Source organism: Chrysoperla carnea, chromosome 1 (assembly GCF_905475395.1).
Source record: "Chrysoperla carnea chromosome 1, inChrCarn1.1, whole genome shotgun sequence".
NCBI lineage: Eukaryota > Metazoa > Arthropoda > Insecta > Neuroptera > Chrysopidae > Chrysoperla > Chrysoperla carnea.
The window spans coordinates 52,832,869-52,853,249 of NC_058337.1; the positions used below are offsets into that span (position 1 = coordinate 52,832,869).

A 20,381-nucleotide genomic window follows, 5' to 3' on the forward strand; every position below is an offset into this window, starting at 1 on the left:
GGTTTGGTCGGCCAAGCTAATGCTAGTTAATGTTATATGGTAGATTGTTCGGTCTGTTAGTTATAAGAGCTACATCCACATACAATACATATAGCATGAGAGCTCGCTTGACTATAGGCGTCATTATATACAAATACAGGTGTATCAAAAACATTATTCAATACATATATTTCAATATATGTCTACTATATATGACTAAATATCGGTTATCCGAAATAAAAATCTATCCGAAAACATAACTGAAAAATAAAAATAAAGAGATAAAAAGAGTATAAATAACCTTTATTCGTACGAGCGACTTAACCTTCGGACAAAAGTACATGAAGGTTCCGACGAACGACTGCATGTATTGTACACAATTCGATGGTATACTGCATAAGCGCATGTATTGTATTCAAAAGCGATGTTATAGAGCTGTGTAATCATAACCGAAACTATCGGTTATCCGAAATAATTTCCGTATCGTAATTGAATATAGATATACCAATTATAAGTCTCTTATAAACCATTTAAAGCATTGAAAACAAAAAGCAATATCTCGAGGTCTTTTTTTTTTATGAAACTCGCGTGCTACCTTTGCTATAGCTGGCATTAGATTATGGATCTGTTTTACAGAATCTTAAAATTTCACTAAAAATGTCATTCCAAGTGAAATATTGTAATTTTATTTATAATTTTGGTAACTACGTGGACGAATACAGTTAATTTTGATAGTATACCACTAGTTCCATTTACATCTAGGCAAACAACTATCACGAGTATGACAGGGTACATGCGTTAAGCAATGCATCTAAGAAAGAGGTATTATAGATGTTATATGAAATTGCAAAAGTTATTTGTATCGTGGTTTCGATGTCTTTTAAGCTATACAACAGTTCTTCTGTTGTATGCCTGCAAAGAGTGGGAGTCAACACATGTATATAATACCTCTCTCTTAGATGCATTGCTTAACGCATGTATTCTGTCATACTCGTTATATTTATATGCCTAGATGTAAATCGAACTAGTGATATATAATTCCTTAAAAAAATGAGCCGATACAGAATCCAAATTATTTAAATTTAAACGGTTTAGGTTTTTACTGATGAAATTTATATGTTAACGATCATTCCTGGTTAAATATCGCTTTTAAGATTTAAGGAATTTTACAAAATATTCATATTTTCTAAAATTTACCCCAAATTAAAAATGTTTCAGTTACGTAACTAATTACGAAAAAGGAAATTGTACTGTGGGCTATAACTTATTAGAGCGTTGATAAATCTATGTTACCCAGGACAAACAAAATTGTTGATTAATCATTTTCACGTCTCAGAGGAAAACCACTGGTCTTTTAAAGCAGTGGACATGAGCTCGATTTTTATAGGAGACAAATTTTTATTAGCTTTTATATTTATAAAAATACCTTTTAATTTCCAACAATTTCCAATAACAGCAGGTGAATAATTAAAAGGACGAAAGACGTTTATGTAACTCTTTAATTATTGTGTGATAGAGCGACTTTTGAGTTTTTAAGTCGTTAGGGCAAGCAAATGATATTTCCATTACTTAGAGAATATGACAATGTATACTCTATGTCATCGCACAAGTTGAAACATTCTATGTGTACTCATCACATGTAATATACATAATAACATCGTAATAAGAAAATTGTTATTTAGAATGTTACGATTTTAATGACATATAAAAATTAAAATAAACTTTTTTATGGTTTAGATGACAAATTCTATCGCTATTATTTTGTTCGCTAAGTATTGCTTGTATTTTATAATATAGGTAGTTTATAATATTTTTAACACTCCGGTATTTGTACATGTAAATAATCCTAAAGCAAAAGCAACCAGTGGTTTACTATTTTATAAATAATAATAATAATATGAGGGTTTTTGTTGTATTAAAATATATTTAAAAAAAGTGAGGTTACTTCCCACATTTCAATGTAAAAGTAGACATAATATTTTACATAAATGTGTTGTTTTTTATTGTAGGTAGAAATTATACAGCGTGATATATTAATGTCATTTAATAATTTATTTTACGTCCGGTAATTAGGTTACATTATGTGAATTTCCTCAAAAAAGTGCAAAAAATGTGTCGATTTACCTAATTCTAATTGTTTATTAGCTCCAACGGACTTTTATTATACCTATTTACAACGTTTTTTGGGACACCACGGTTTTTTTAAATAACGAATACATACTTGAAACTTGAGACCTTCCTCTTGGAGAGTGGACTTGCAAACTTGCATCTACGATTTCTTTCGAAAAAGTTGCGTTTTAAAATGAGCATGATGACGTCATATTTGAGTTATCGTTTTGAAAATCCAACAGGGAATTTGTCGGACACTATGGCCACTTGATAACATTAATAATTATTAAACAGTTCAGCAAAAGTGAACCATGTACGTATTTCAAAATAAAAATACAAATACGGCATGTTCGAGGTGCTATACAAGATCATTGGTGCAGAATTTTTGACGGACAACATATTTTATGGTTTAGTAATTATTAATGTTATCAAGTGGTCATAGAGTCCGAAAAATTCCATGCTGCATTTTTTCAGATAGATAACTCGAATATTACGTCATCATGCTCACACGATTTTTCGAGTATGTCTATATATCAATACGAAACAGAAAATGGTTCAGTAGGTACTTTGATAAATAATGCAAGAATTTATCACCCACTCTGCCTTGAATTTCTTTCCACTTGGGCTTTTGCATTAAAATCCGTACGATACTAATTAAATTGAGGAGAATCGATACAAAAAACCAAATTGTTGCATCGTAAAAACTCCAAACAAACATTGAATTTATAATAAAGAACAGATTGTTCTTGTTGTTGTCCTGTAGTTTTCGAAATTTCTTGATATGTATAAAATAACGTAGGATAACGTAGGAAAGGAATGCAACGAAGCCAATTTTTTTAAATATTGCGCTTTCATACTCCTCTTTCTGTTAGAAACTTTAAGATGAAATTCCGAACCATGATCATTTCGAATTTCCCAAATATCTTTTCTGGGCATAATGATTTAGTCTTATTTGTTAAGGTCTCTTCAGTAAAATGAGTGGTTATACAACCCGCTAGCTCTAATGAAAGAGACAATATGACCGAAAAAGTGGGCGTAATGAGATCATAGTTATTCAGTTAAAAACTTAAAGAATTGAAAAAATATAATTGGTATTATAAATTGATAAATAAATTTTGACACAATAAATTTTGTAATAAAAAAAATCTCTATTTGATCCGAAGTGATTCAGCGACAATCAGCATTGTTTCCAATGTCATTTTAACATTTATTAAAGTTTATTAACGTATCAAATTAAAAAACTCAAAAGTTAATGTTTTCTAAAACTAGTTATTTTTTGTAAATAAACAATTATGAATGAAACAAAATATTATTTTTCACTACTTTGAATTTTCGTTTTATTTGTGAGACAGGCTTGTTTTTGTACCATGTATATGAAATATACAAAGGTATACTAAGTTTAGTCCCAAATTTGTAACGCTTAAAAATATTGACACTAGGAACAAAATTTTGGTATAAGTGTTCATAAAATCACCTAATTAGTCCATTATCTGTTGTCTGTCTGTCTGTCTGTTGTCTGTCGTCTATCCGTCTGTCATCACGATTACTCAAAAACGAAAAGAGAAATAAAGTGAGGTCGAGTTCGTAAATGAGCAACATAGGTCAATTGGGTCTTGGGTCCTAAGGATCCAACTATTAGAGATAGAACAAAAGTTTAAATGTAAAAATTGTTTCTTATAGAAAAATAAACAACTTTTGTTTGAAACATTTTTTCGTAAACTTCACTGTTTACCCGTGAGAGCGCAAATTTTATAGTATGTATTATATGGGAATATCAGTTATACATGTGTGACATGTATGTATGTGTAATGTGACAGAGTAATCAACACTGTCGATACATGGTATTTTAAAATTAACTCAGTCAATTGTTTGCTTTCACTTGTTCAATATTAAGTCCAATAGATCAACTTATATTATCATGTTTTTAAAGAAACAATAGTACTGCAGACACTAATCGGGATTGATATAACAAAAACCGTGGGGTGAATTGCATCTCTGGTTAAAGGTAAGTAAAAGCTATTCGAAGTTCTGTAAATTTTAAACATACTCCTTAAACTTTCAAGTTTAGAAAAATAGAAATTAAGTAGCTTATTTGTCAACAACAAAAAAACCAAATTGTAACCTCTTGTTCAACGCCTCCTTAGCTCAGAGGCAGAGCACTGGTCTTGTAAACCAGGGGTCGTGAGTTCGATTCTCACAGGGGGCAAGTTTTTTAAATTTATTATTTAAAGAAATCTAGCAAAACTTGACATGTATCAAAGAATTCATTTTATGAAGTTTCGGTTGGGATAAGAGAAAATACATGTACAAAATTTGACAGCGCATGCCGAAAGACGTTTTCGTAATACTGCTGACGCCGGTAAATAACTCCTTGTCTTGGACCGGTAGTAAATATTTTAGCATTTATCGAAGGCCTCTTTGAATAGTGTGAGCAATGTAAAAACCGTATCTCAGTTTTGCACGTTCAACTTCGAACAGAACCCGTAACTATACATAAGTCGACTATAAGCATACAGTCACACAATATCATGGACTGTTTATGGTGATATTTGCCGGTGTACACATTTTTAATACTCCAGGCGCTATACATAAAATCCGTATGCAAGTCATACTTGACTTGGTTAGACCATTTATATTTACGTTTCTTGAGGTGTAGTTCAGGAGTTTGTATTCCAGCTTGAATTTTTGAGCTTTTTTTTTAAGTATGTCCATATTAAAGCCGTTTTTAGCCAAATTTAGGAGCATTGATTATGTCTTAAAATTTGTTTGGAAAAGTGTAGATATAACTTCAATTAAAAATGAAAATAAAAAGGCGTTAAAATTGATCACAGTGTCGTCGCTTGGATAAGAACGAAGTAACCGACTCAATTCACATCATAAATTTAAATATTTACAGATGAAGTTTAATAAATAAATATTAAAAAATAATGATGTAGGTGGCCTCTGTTATAGATGTATATGTCAGAGAAACGGAGGTAAAACCCCATTACTATTATAAAAACAATTGGTACCTCTTTGGCATTTACTCCAGGCACTGCCCAGCAAATTCGTATGCAGGTTATATTTGTCCCGGGAGACCATTGATTTTTGAGTTTTTTCGAGACTATGTATTACGAGTGTCTGGTTCCTGGCTGAATTTTTAAGCCTCCTTTAGCTGTGGTCGTATTTTACAGCATACCTTTATTATTAAATCAAATGTATATGTGTTTCAATTTTGTGTGTAAAATTTATATATAAGTCAAAGTCGAATATATGATATTTTTAACAGCTGTTGCAATATTAATATATTATACCACTTAACATAGGAGGGCGAAACTATACCTACTCTTCAATGAATTGACGCACATTACGTATTTTCATTCAAAAAATAGAGAAAAACGAAAAAATTACACAATAGTCGGGAATTAAACCCGGCTAGGAAATTATACTGCTAGGCAGTGAATACACAGATTTCCACATCATCCATGAGGTACCGTGTATTGGTATGCGTTCCCGTTATTTTTCCGTTTCCGTTCGGAATTCCGTAAAATCCGTTCTTGGCGAACGTCTATGTCACGAAAGAGGTAGGTAAGCGAAATTTGAAGTTAATCGGACCAGTAGTTTCGGAGATTTCGTGATGAGTCAGTCAGTGGTAAATCGTTTATATATATATATATAGAAGATAGATTGGCTAGAAGGCATTGATCAGATTTATCAAATTAATGGTCCACCCGCGCCTAGAGTATAACTCAATTGTTTTTAACATTAAAAATATTATTATTATTACAAAATACAGCACAGCTGTCATTTTATAGTTGGACATTGGAGCAATGACGCGACGCGACGTGCCTTATACCTACGTTTATTTTGTTTTTATAACGAACAGGTCGTTATGTGTCACGCTTTTATGAATTTATGAGGGATATTTAATTGCATCATCATTGTTTTATTACCCCCCCCCCCCAATAAAAATGAGGGGTTACATGATTTCGAAGGCTTTGTGCGTCTGAATATAAGTATTAGTTACATGTGCGAATTTAATGCAGCTTTTTTTTAATATAATTAAAGCGGTATAATCTATAGCTATATTTGCCGACACCATGATTATTGAAAAAGACTCAGTACACATTTTGTCAAAATCATTTGATAAGAGATGTCAGTTTGTGAGGATGTTGTCCAGATCTTATTTAACACCTTCTTCTCTACGAAAATTCTCATAATCGTACACTTTTTTCAGGACACTAATAGAGCCAAGGCCTGCAATAATGTATCTGTGTATTTTTCCACATCATAATAGTTTCCAAAAAATTTGTGAAAAGTTTTTATTGGGAGTCTGGCTTAATAAAATTAATTACATTAAAAAAAACTATTTTCAAAGAATCTAAAAAAAAAAAAATAGCTTCCGATTTTACTCAAAAGATCATAATAATATGCTTATGCGATTGAGCTTATAACATGAATCTCCACTAAATCGTAGGTGCACTTTTGAGGAAATATTAACATAAGTACATGAGCATAGCTATAGCTTTTATCTTTTAAAATAAGTACCTTAAAAGTACAAAAATATTAATTATTGCCCAATCTACGGACGTTATAGTGCGAGCACTTTGCGCCGACCTTGTGCAATATCGTTATTTTTTACTATTTTAACCATATCTCCGGTGCTATTGCTCGTATCAAAACGAATAAAAAAAAAGATATTTTTGTTTTTTTCATTGTTTAGGTAAATCAATAGTTTAGGAGCTATGGTCGCATAAACAATTAATTTGTTTGTAACTAATTTCTCTACACTTTGAGTGATTTGCAAGTTGAAAATTAAGATTCTGCGAGTCAAAATAGGTCGAAATACACTTCTTGTTCAGTGACACCAGAAAAAGCACATGAAACCCATTCAGGGCTTACACTAGTATTGTTCAGAAAATATATAAAATGCACCCCGATGAAGCCAAATCGAAAGATTCTAAGGGATTAAATTTTTGTTGTGTATGAACATTTGTGTGATTGTAAATGAGACTTTATATAAAAATGTTGTTGGTTGGTGTTATATGGAACTGTAGGCGTGATTCGTACGATATACACAAAGAACAGAATCTAATAATCACTATTTGATTGTGACTTTACCATCTTCATCTTCACATGATTTGTAAAAAGAAAGTGATTATTATTACTTTTATTTTATTCTTGTACAAAACAATACATGATTATAAAACTTTATAACTTTGTGGAATATTATAACATATTTCATTGACTATGGTGGGTGTGTGACTGTGTGTGTGTGTGTGTGTGTGTGTATGTATGTTTGTGACTGATTAACTGACAATCATGCACATCAGTTTATTATGGTTGTGAAATCCTTATTGAAAATGAAATTAAAATTTTATATTATTATTTTTCATTGTTACACCTTTTATATTGAGGTCAAATTATCTTAATAACACGTGAGATAAACAAACTTAATTATCATCTAGTATCATCACAAAGGCCGATTTTCAGAATTGCATCTCTTTCGAATTTTTTCCTCAAATTATTCCTTGAGATACCTAGAATCCAAGGTGATTAACGTCCACACCAGAAGAGGTGTGGGTGTTAATCACCTGTGTGTTCATAAAATCACCTAATTAGTCCGTTTTCGGTTGTCTGTTCGCCTGTCTGTCAACATGATCACTCAAAAACAAAAAGAGATATCAAATTGAAATTTTTATAGCGTTCTAAGGACGTAAAAAATAAGGTTGAGTTCGTAAATTCGCAACCTAGGTCAATTGGATCTTGCGACCGTAGGACCCATTTTGTAAACCGTTAGAGATAGAACAAAAGTTTAAATGTAAAAAATGTGTCTTATAAAAAAATAAACAACTTTTGTTTGAAATATATTTTCGTAAACATCACTGTTTACCCGCGAGGGCGCAAATTAGGTGCAAATTTTTTAGTATGTATTATATGGGAATACATGTGTGTGGCTATCTAAGAGTGGATATCTTTCTTTATTTACATGGCGTAAAAAACAAACGTTTTCGTAATCAACAATGTTTATACATAGTATTTCAACAATTAACTCTTCAACTCTTCAAGTCAATTGTTTGTTTTCACTTGTTAAATGCTGTGATGGGAAAAAAATTCCGCCATCTTAAAATTACTTCCAAGCGATCAAAGATAAAAGGCTGGCATTTTTATGAGATAAAGAGTATCATAATATGTATCGTTTAACGATAATACCACTCAAGCAACCCCCTTAGTGATGGTGTAAGCAAATTGTAATTGCGTTTCCATCGAATATGGGACATACGATAGAGACGCCTTTGCTTTATAAACAAATATTACCCAAGCAACGCTTGTTGTTTGTACTCCAGAATATTACAGTATAAAATTTCTAAAAGTATTCTTTGGTTTTTATTTCATATTTCAGATATCAGCATTCATTTTTAAGAACAAAAGCTTAAAAATTGATGCATCGATCAGGAATCGAACCCGGGTCACCGGATTCGAACAAGATCTTACAATAGCTTTTTAAAAGAGTTGTTCAAGACAAAAAGAGAATATTTGGAAAAAATTTGTTACGAAAATTCGCACACATTCACATAAATACACCAGACTGGGTTTACAGTGAATAGTTTCAATTGGGTGGAAATGAACTATCAGCTCTTATCTGAATGAGTTCTTATCTCTGCTATGAAACACACACAAACGAATGAAAACTACATATTTTTATAAAACTTTCAATTTTTCTAGAATGGGCAATTAATTGTGTAGAGCAGGCTTCACCCTTTCTAACCCTCTTCGAGCTACGTCAATGCTTTCTTCTATTATTAGTTGAAATAACATTATCCCGAATTTTTAAACACTCAGTATTTCTAGTTTTTAAACACTTTGTATTTCTGTACTTCTATCAAGTTTAAATACCTTTTTCATTATCTTATGCAAGCAAATCGCATTACAATAAAAAAAATTAAAACATTAAGCGCAGACCATTCCCAATCGCCATACATAAAACTACTTCTTTACTCATCTTAGACAGAAACCAGTATGTATTTTAGCAGTTGATAGAAACATCGTAAGATGGCAGCAAGTGCAATAATCCACGACAATTCACTGGCGTCGTATTTATTATAATTTTACAAATATTATAAAATATTGTCAATCAAGATATTTCAGTTACCATACCATAATTTTCGCGGGTAATTTTAAAAATAGCAAAACAGTCTTCTCACGTCCAGCTCGAGTCGGGTTAAATATTTGTATTCGAAGAAAAATACTTTTTTAGGGACAAGCTTTTATGAATCAGTCATACCTGTCTATTTTACCAATTGAAAATCCCAAAAATGATCCAGAACGCCTCAAGATTTTAAAAATAGTCGTGCATAAGAGTTATATACAAATTATTTTCTATTTTTTAGTAGTCTGTTTGTCTATCTATACACATCAAAAAATATCAAAATTGCCGATGCTTTTTTATTCCCATAAGCCTGATCACCAGGGGATTTCTATATTTCAGTTTTCATGACGCATAAGTAATATCTTTTAAATTAAATTACTTAATTGGCGTAATATGTTGAGCATATATTCGATCTAAGAGTACCAATTTGTTGAATGCAAGCTTTTAAGCTCACATCCAATAATAATAATTACCGTTGATAATTAAATCAGGTACATCCAATCAATATTTGATTAAACTATAGATTACTAAGTACATACACAAGATAATGCTAAATGCTTCCACAGGATAATTGAAGTCTAGTGACCCCTTTAACAAAACAACGCCCTATTTAAGTAAGGATAATGTATAATAATTATTATTTTTTCATATAAAAGTTTAAATAGCGTACTTTACAGTTTAATCATGTGTTAAAAAATTTCCAGACCATTGGATGAATGCGATATGCGTTGGACATGGATATTGAGAATCATTATCTATACAGGATAAGTACATGCTGAGTTACAATTCATTGTAAAACATTTGGTGAACATTTAAAAATTTATTTTTAAAACAAGTTTAGAATTTTAATAAGGGTATCTATCTAGAAATTGTGTCCGATCACATTTTGATGCAGTTTCAAAAATGCAAATACAGGATGACGTTCATTCGGATGAATTCACGTTATAAATAATTTTTAAGATAAGTAGTTTTTTCAACGATATCGCTTAAACACTGAAAACACTGAAATAACAGCATGCTAACAAGGTGCAAATACTTGAACGTGTCCTGTATAAACATAAAGTAAAAATTTCTGACAGTTTTCATTGCAACATTTTTTTATTGCTCCAATTTCCATTGAACATACTGTAAAATTAGCTAAGGGAAAACATAATATGGTAAGATGTAGTACCTAGAGTACAATCCTTTTTAAGTTTCTATACAGATATTGCTCTTTACTATTATAGGGTAAGTTGAAATACCTAGAGTACAATCATTTTTATTAATTTGTAATGAGAGTATTCTACGCTAATGTAGGTAGCCTGAAGACTGATCGTAAATGTGGTTTTGTTTACGAATAAACTAAAAACATTTTGCGAAAAAATTTTGATTCTTCCGACTGTCAATTTACAAGATGACCATTGCATATTGTTTTTGTAAATCATACTAAACGTTAATCATTACCTATACTTATTTTTGAGTAAGTTATTGAAGATGGTAGTTATCTTAGTGGTAATGTATTTCGAATCTAACAATATCAATAATAATTAATATATGGAGATATTTATGCATAAAACATTACAATTATATAGTTTTAATGGGTTTATAAATATCGGTAAGCGGAGTGTATGTAGGAAAAAGGCTCATTCACCCCTTGAAACTATTGCTGGACGCTCGGAGTATTCGAACTCCGGTAAGAGAAACTTGTAGGGTTTTCAATGTTTTAATCACATACATTCCATGAAATTGTACCCTAGAATGAAATGTAACGATTTAATATTGGATAGGGGGGGGGGTTGTAACGATTACAATCAGTATGGGTGATTCTAAATTTCAGATACATTAGATTTGAACTATGGTACATTATGACATTGTACCACGGTTCACACATCATGTACCATGATTCACACCTTTTTATCGACAGTTGCTTACTATTTAAATTCTTAAAAAAAAAACATAATGTCTGCGTTAATAACAGTGTTATTAACGCAGACATTTTTCATTTTGATATTTTAATGCATGGTATTTAAATTTACATAATGTAAATTTTGATTCTAGGTACAATACTTTTCCTTATCATTTCCAAAAGTGATTCTCTTTCTGAGTAAGAAATGTATAATTTTGTTTTTGTAAGTTGACGTAAACAATAAAGGCTTCTATATAAAATGATTTACTTATAATAGCGCCAAATAATATGGTAGGTATATAATTTTAAAAGATGCGTTATATAATGTGTAAATAGGATAAAATATTTTATTTTTATCCTTCCTTCACCATTTTTAGTTCAATTGATTTGAAAAGGTTTTCCCTCACTCAAACAAACATTCTGATGTTCAATGGTTTACCTTTTATTATTTAATAAGTTTGTTTTCAGTTAACATTTTAACATTTAGGTAAGCTATAAATAGGTATAGAAGGTACAACAACAGGTATGTGAACTAAGCACTCCGTTTTTTTTTTGAACAATTTGTCCAAATTCTCCTAAAATTAATACATTAGATTTTTTCCAGTTTACTGAAAAAAATTCAATATTTTTGAAATCTCTTTTAGCTGACAAGACTTATTTTAAGGCACAAATAATTTGGCGCGAATGATTTTTGAATACAAGAAATTTTCCAGACATTTTGCAATCGAAGGTAATCGATTTTCCTAATTGAAATTATTTTAATTTATAAAGTTATAAAATTTTTGTATTATGAACATTAAAATCTCCCTATAAATATTAGAGTTAAAGAACAAGTTTTGGAGAATGAATTGAAATGAATTCAATATTTGTATGGTGGCGGACTCCAACAAATGCAGTCCGCCACCAAAAAAGCAACCAGTAACATACACAATAAGAGTAATTACGATTAGCTAATTCATACTGATGATGACTACTTCGTAGTCGAAATATGTATTTATAAAATACAAAAAATTGGTCTAGGAAATTGGGACAAAAAATCGAAATTTATAACTTAATGTTACGAAAGCTCCAATTCCAAAATTTCAACATTCCATTACAAATGGTTTTGAAGTTATGCGAGATATAGAATAGTTGTAGTTGGTATACAACAATCCAACTTCTAAATTCAGAATTAACTTCTAAAGAAAGTTATATCTTCATATGTGCGTACTGAATCATGCCAAAACTAGTAAAAATGTCTGCTGGAACTTCAATATGGGTACTTCAGTTGAACTTAACACTGAACCCCCGTTTCTGAATACGGGCCTGTATGCTGCCCATCACGGCTTGTCTTTGTCATTACCATGTGCAATACATAATAAGAATGCTAAAACCACATTTTGATGGGCACTGGATTTGTTGTATAGGAATGAATTATTTTAGTATTTTAATACTTCCATTTTTATTTTCTTAAATTAAAAAGTTTTTCCAATTAGCAGTTGGGGGTGTTAGTTTCATACAGCTATGCATCAGGTATACAAGGTACACATGTTAAAATTTTCACAACTACTTTCTTTTTGTGTATTTTCTGCTAATATTAGCTTTAACTTTTTAGTTTCCACAAAAATAACACATAAATAAATTCATTTTTGTTATTTCTTCTGCGTCAACATTTATTTAAAAATAATATCAATTCCCTTTTACTGTACTTTTTCCACATTAATTTCGGAATTTATTAATTTTATTTCAGAGTACATAAATTGTTGTTAGACCAAGTTAGAAAGTTTTATTTCAGAAAATGTAACTTGTATTTCAGAATGACGATTCGTATTCAAATGTATTAAATATAAGTATTTTCGATTTCAGTAATAGGGCCAAATAAATTATAGTAATTTTTGATACATAAAAATCAGATGGATGGATCATTTTTCATAAGAACACAAAAAAATTGTGATGAAAAAAGTCATTCTCGAATGTAACACGATTTTATTCTTCAACAAAATAAAATAAAATAGTATTCCGACATCAGTATTCTGATAACATAAGAATGTCATCATAATAGTTAACTGGTTTTTTTATTGGTTACTAACAGTTACCCACCCGCTTCGTTGGGCTATTTCAACTTTCAAAACAAAAACTACTGCGTTATAGCCTTCATTTCCGTTGCCCTCACTTATGCCTCCTTTTGTTTTCAATTTCATAGGTTTTAACTTTTTGGTGCGGGAACCAAATGTTCTGAAATTTAAAAAATATAAAATTTGCAGTTCATTACAAAAAAAAAGGGAAAACAACAATTGACTGAGTGAACTGTTGAAATACTCTGTTTGGAAAGTGTTGAATGTCAGTCCATTTGATTTGGTTTTCGAAAATTTCTAGATTTTTTTTTGTTTTAGGAGAATGTTTCACAAGAACACTAGTTGAAACTACTAACCTGGAAATTTTCAACAGTTTCATCGTTTATAGTTTAGGAGAAAATGGACACTAAAGTTTTATCCTAATTTGAGTCCTAATGGATAAATAGTGATGTAATTAGTTAGTATACCTTGATATGTAATTCATAAACATGTATAAAATACGAGCACATTTCTATAACTATGATAGGCAACTGATTATACTTTAATGTAATAATATGGTGTATAGTTATTTAGAAAATGACAGTACATATACAAAGTTAACGTTTATTTATTTGTTTACCAAGTGTGTAAGATTAAATTAAAACACTTTGATTTTCTGTATGTTTTGCAGTCAAAGTTTTGCTTAGAATATACTTCATTTACCTAATTGAAAATTTCGAAGCTGACATCCACATATAGACCTGAAGTGCTAAAGTAAAATTCTTGTCTGACGGGATACGGTTTTAGTTATTGAATGGAAAATTGAGTGTTCGTTAAATACCGTTTTTAATTTCGAGAATTTGTCAATTAATATTAATCAAATTTCATTTTGTATAATCAACAAAGTTGTTTAAAATAAATTTTATTACAATTTATCCTCTGAGGATTTTTTCTCAACATTTACAGAGGTATAGGTACCGTTCAATGCTTTGTAATATGAAATTTGATTTATTTTGGAAAATTTTAAATTTTGTATTATAGAACATGAAACGTAAGTATTTCCACAAATACTTAAGTCAAAGAACAAATACTGGATAAATGGCAGTAAAGTTTATTTTTACAGCTTTGCTAATTGTAAACAATTCAGTTTAACTTATATTAATTAATAGTGAAATTCTCAAAATTATAAACGATCGCTAAGGAAGACCTATCTGGCTGATAGTCGGATCCAAAATCTCCGAAGCACTTTTTTGGAAGAATGTAGGTATCAGAGTTTCTAAGAGCCGTAAATCAGGCCATTTAGTGAACGAATACGAGTGAACTGCCTTAAAGTATTTCCAGCATGGTATTTGCAGTTTCTATGGTAAAACTATGGTAACATTTTTTTTGGACAGAATTTAACGACAAATTAAATTTAAGAACTTAATAGGGCTTATATTAAATTCCAAAGTTTCAGAAATTTTGACCGTTTAAAACACGAGATAATTATGCCTACGTTCCCAATTTTGACCAATTTACGTCAAAATTAATATCTCGAAATCGAAAAGAATTTTTTTATTATTTTATTCAAAAACATTCTTTTTAACTTTCCCACTTTTATTTTCAATTATATCAAGAGAATTTAATAACGTAAAAAATAGCTGGGAGGACAGTGAGTATTATATGCTTTGAATACGCAGCTAACATGAGTCTATGAAAAAAATTGACCAAATCTGTCGACAAGTGAATTCATGCTGGAAATACCTTAAGATGCAAAGTACACTCACTGTCAAAAAAAGTGCCACAGTTAAAACATTCTAAGCGTACTCATCATATGTTATGTTATAATAGTAACACTTAGAATGTTTTAAAACGAGCATTTTTTGTGACATTGAGTATACTTTATTGACCCCACTAATAAAAATTATGTATTATATTAATTTAAATATATATCTCAGTGTCGTATTTTAGATAATTAAAAATAAAATAGGCATCTAGGTACAATGTACATACTACGGACTTACAATTAGATGATACCTAGTTTAATCTAAATAGAGTCTAGTCTAGTTAGTTAGACTGTAGTCTGTACGTTGTTACGTTGTTACGTTGATAGATAACTAAAGAAAGACTACATTTTAATACAAACTGAACTATTTATTACTTCTAATTCATAAATGAAATTAATTAAAAAGTTTATAATTAAATGCGAAAAACGTTGGAAATATCTTACACAATAATTTATTATTATACCGGTTAATTTGTCTAAAACTAAAGCGTGAAGCGGTGGCTGGAATTATCAATTATCAAGAATTATCTCATTATTCAGAATAGATTGTGTTATTATGTTTGGATAAGAGGATTTAAAATATACAAAAATACTTCCTAGAAGTTAGCCTGAAACATTCCAAATTATTGCCTATCATCTGTAATATTTAAGAATATTCTAAAATAGGCATGGGCAAAATGGCTTTGAGAAGTCCCTCATACTTTTGTATCTAAAATACGAGTAAAACAGTGACAACCTAACCAGTGACAAAAAAAATACGAATTAGGCAAAGCGACAACATTTTTTTTCTTCCTACCTCATTACTATAAGAGAAACTGAAATAGGTAGAAGAGTCGTATACCCGTCTCGCTTCCACCTCTATGAGCAATGCTTGGATAAAGCATTTGTTATAAGCCTGCTTATAACAATGGTGACTTCGACTTAAAATAACGCGCCCATGTCTGTTCTAAAACTGCTTGGAATAATTCTGCAAAAGTCTATAACTGTCTGGAAAATTTTAATTCATCACTGTTACTTTCTGACATAATAAAAGTTGCTCAAAAATAGATATTTCACATGATATTTAAAATAAACCTGTTAAATTTGCTTAATCTGAACAGTATATATTCAATTAAAAGAAGAAAGGTACCTTTTTTGTTTAAAATGGCCCAAAAAATCCGGGAAAATTCAATTTTTTTATTTACATTACTTTAGAGCTAGCTATCATGTTCTAAAAATGAATTCAGAGAGGTTTTAAGAAAACTTGATGAAGCCGTTGGCATCCTTTGTATACTAAATAAGTAGCTTGGCTCCTAGAGTATTAATATCTCACTTTAGTTTAAGATAATAGTAGGAAAAGGAAACTCTGTTGAAAAGTCTTTTTATTACTTCTAACCAGCGATTTAATTTATGTGGATATTTACTATTAGTTTACATAAAATACGTTTGTAGTTGTATTTCAAAAAATTAATCTAGAATTATTCATAGTCTAAAGGTGCTTAACATAAATAAATTGCGGTCAGTTTCATATTAAATTTAGTCATTTTAAATTTAATATATCTGTATACTTCTGATTTTTGATCGTTAGTTTTAACTAAAATACATCAAATAGTCTAGCATAAGTTAAACGATTTATTAAAAAACTTCTCAAATATATTTTTTTATTTTTTTCGTTTTCTGAATTAAAAATTATCAATTTAGAGTAGATATTAAAATAATGGGTTATAAAAGTTTATTACTATGTCATTTAACATTATAATAAACCACAAGAAGTAAATACAATACTCATTTCTAGCTCGTATTAAATAAGTAATATATAAAATTGGTAGCTTATGTAATGTAATATACGCAAAACTAGATTTATTCTTGTTATAAAATTGCATATACGTTAAAAATTGTTTCTTTACATTCAATTTATTTTTATTCATTTTAGTAGTGGCTATTAATAAATAATAAGTAAATTTTTTTTTTTAAAATCTGAGTTTATGATGATCGAAAAATATATAAAGTCCCCGAACAATGAGTGTTTCTCAATACGCAAGATACCTTATTGGATACTTCGCGGATGTCAAGGCGTGTTTAAAGTGACTATTTTATTTTTAATTTCGCCAGCAGGTTCCATTATTATTTGACTGTACTCATGCTCACAAATGTTTACAAGCCCTGAATGGGTACAAGAATAACTGATAAATATTAAACTATCGAAGATAATGGGAACTTCAGATATTTAAAATAAAATTTCAAGTCCCTGATTACCAATTTCTAAATCATTTTTGTGTTATAAGTTTAAATGTATATCCATTATCGACTACAATGTAATCATCATTAGTAAGGATTAGTTAGAGAGATACTCACTGTTATATCAATTCCTGTTTTATTAGTCATGAAATTGGTATACTGTAAGAAATAATGCCGGAAAAAAAGTCAAAAGGATACAATTCTATGGAACAATATGACTTTTTATGGGACCAGGTATAAAATGTTTGTATGACTGCGTACAACAAAGTTATTGATTAGAAATTGTGCTTTTACTATTTTGGGGTATTCTAAGTATTTTATGTCAAGTTATTGAAAAAAAATCTAATTTTGATGAAAATTTTTATATTGTCGAAATTAATTAGTTTTTTTATATTGTTAAAATATAAGCGTTATAAAAAAAAATTCGCATTTTTAAGCTAAAATTTTGTTATCAACAAAATTGACGATTATCATATGATTCTTGCTGAAAAATGGCAAGTTCATAATCAAAATTAGGTTTTGTTTTGTTTTGTTTTTTTGTTTTTTTTGTATCTTTAAAACGGTGAGTTTTAGGAAAATATGTCATGAGACAAAAAAATGCGTAGAATACCCCAAAATGATTTTTGTTCGCTTTGTTTGGGCGAACTTCTAAGCGTGCGTTCTACACACTCATACGAAGAGTCGGGTTCCATAAAAAGTCATACTGTTCCATAGAATTACAACTTTAATCGCTTCATTGCCTACAGTAGTACTCATGTAACAGGAATTGGAATAAAAATGATTCTTTTAGTACCAAAGTTAAATTAAGACAATAAAAAAGCTCACATCACCCATTAATAGAAGAAACACCGTGCAAAATAATTTATTTACAAAAGTCAATGTATTGTTACTATTGTTTCAGTTAAGCAGATTTTAGCATAAAAAAAAGAAAAAAAACTTACCATTATCTATAGCAGATGCTTTTTTCATTTCTTGACGGCGTCTTTTCACTGTAACTTTTCTAAATAGTGTACCACTTAAAACTTCGACATCACCTTCATCATCACCAACGGACAAATCTTCCTGCGCCCCCGTTGTATTTGGATCAGAATCACTTTTTAAATTCGATAAGGTATTAAACGGTTGATAACGTTTATCATCAGTTGAATACGATTTGATTTTCGTTTCGTTCGGCGTATTTGAATGAATTCGAGTACTTGGAACATCACTCGATTTTAACAAATAACTTTCGGATTTCATTTTTGTGTCATCTTTTTCGTATAACATCGAATTTTTTCGCGATGATGTCGGGTCACTACTTTCGAACGAAACGTGTTTCTCAAACGATGCACTTTTCTCCTCATGCGCGGCTTTTCGTTCCAAAACAGCTTTTACAACTTCTTCAAAACTTGTCGTCGAACCACCTAATCGTCGTGGTGCAAATTTTGGTACACTATCAATACATTCGAAAAATTCATTCGTACGCTGTTTATAATTTTGTAAATGTGGTGAAAGCGGTGGTTTTGTTTTCGATTGTGCTTCAGTGGCCATTTTTTTTGCAATTTCTTGAAAAAATTTCGATGGAGGTAAATTCGATGGCGGTTTTGGTAAATCTTGCGATCCTTGCGATGAGAATGATTTCAATTCGGGTCTATGTTGAGGGCTTTCTGGTGCGATTTTTGGTTCTTCTGAATAAGCTTTTGCTAACGGTGATATCCGTCGTGGGGGTTTATCAATTTTCGATTGTGATATGTTTAATGTATCAGGCAGTATACGTCCACAACGATTTGAAAATTCTCTAGGAAATTCTTTTTGTAATGGGGATCGTCTTGGTGGAGTACGGCCTCCACTACTGCAAGACGGTGACTTTAGCGGTTTCTTTAATACATCATCCACTTCAATTGTTGGCCGTATAAATAGCTCCGGAGAAGGCTCACGTTTTGGTGATCTCTGTCGTAGCAGTGGCGAAACATAAATTGATTGTCCATCCGTATATGATCGTCGTAATTCTTGTGAATGATTGCGCGGTGATAATAAGCGTGGTGATAATTGTGGTTGAGGTGATGAAGGAGGCTCTCGTAGTAAAGGGGAAGGAATAGGTGATGGAATTGGCGATGTTGATACCGGAGATCTTGGTAACGAAGTTCTTGAAGTTGATTGATGTGGTGGTGCCAATAAAGAAAACGGCGATGGTGAGGAATCTGCGTCTTGACCGCGTGGTAAACTATTAAATGGGCGAGATTCACTTGAGCCACGTAAATAATTCCATCGCGGTTGTGGATCTATAACAAAAAGATAATGAATGTTTACTTTAAGAAAATATTTTAATAAACAAAGCTATTGAATTTTAATTGGTTAACAAGATATCATTTTATGTTTCAAAAGAGATATTCGAGCCAGAGGTATCATTGAGTATTATTTTTTTGAAGAAATATGACAGTAAATCGCGCACTATTGCGGCACATTAGCTTATTTTTTGGCATGCAATCGGAGATAGTGACTTGTAGTTTCAATATTATTGTCTAGCGTGGCATAATTTTCAAATAGATTAAAATAAATAAACGCTGGAGTTATGTAATTTGACGTCATTTGTTGCTCAGTGAGATTAAGATTCAGATTATATCTAAGTAAGTTGAAAACTAGAATCGTTTGATGAGCTACAGGCTATATTCGCTAAAGTATAGATAAGAAGTTATTATAACTATTTTATATAGCGATTAAAAAGTATTTTTGTCGTCGATTTTTTTTTAGGTCTCAGTTCTTTAACGATGACAATGACTATGATGTTTCAGTGAAAAAGGGAATCCAACAAGTTTATATTTATAATGTAGTATAATGCTCTGAGGTATAAACAAAATTCTACTTAGAATAGTAATTTGACTATGTCGCAAAAAATATACTGTTGCGACAACAAACATGAACTTCAGTGGTCTCTAACAGTTTTTTAAATTTAACAGAGTGTAGAAAAGTACACTTTTGCGGTATTACTCGATTGGTATCTTGTTCTATTTGCATCTAGAGTATCTACAAGTTATACCAATATTAGCGAAAAGCGCTTTTAACGATTTTAGCTATGTAGGTAATACCTACATTTCATTGAAAACAAATGGATTAGGACAAATGAAAATTTTCTATATTCCGTCGACGATCTGTGAGTAAATAAGCAAATAATAATTCTGTATATTCATTTTAAGAAGATGAAAAATAAGCCTCTTATAAAAAAATAGTTTTTAATAAAAAATGTTTTAGATTTAAAAAGAAATCAATATGTATTGAGTGCGTGGT

At 30.5% G+C, this 20,381-nt stretch overlaps 1 protein-coding gene and 1 non-coding gene across 2 annotated transcripts in view; one reads left to right on the top strand and one right to left on the bottom strand.

Moving 5' to 3' along the window:
• LOC123305822 (serine-rich adhesin for platelets-like) overlaps window positions 1-20,381 on the bottom strand; it is a 233,997-nt gene that overhangs the window by 56,645 nt on the left and 156,971 nt on the right. The window contains exon 4 of the mRNA XM_044887655.1: window positions 18,059-19,378. Coding sequence (XP_044743590.1) covers window positions 18,059-19,378 — 1,320 coding nt within the window. The remainder of the gene's footprint in view (window positions 1-18,058; window positions 19,379-20,381) is intronic.
• On the top strand, window positions 4,223-4,294 carry Trnat-ugu. The gene has a single exon. It is a non-coding gene; the product is annotated as a tRNA-Thr (tRNA).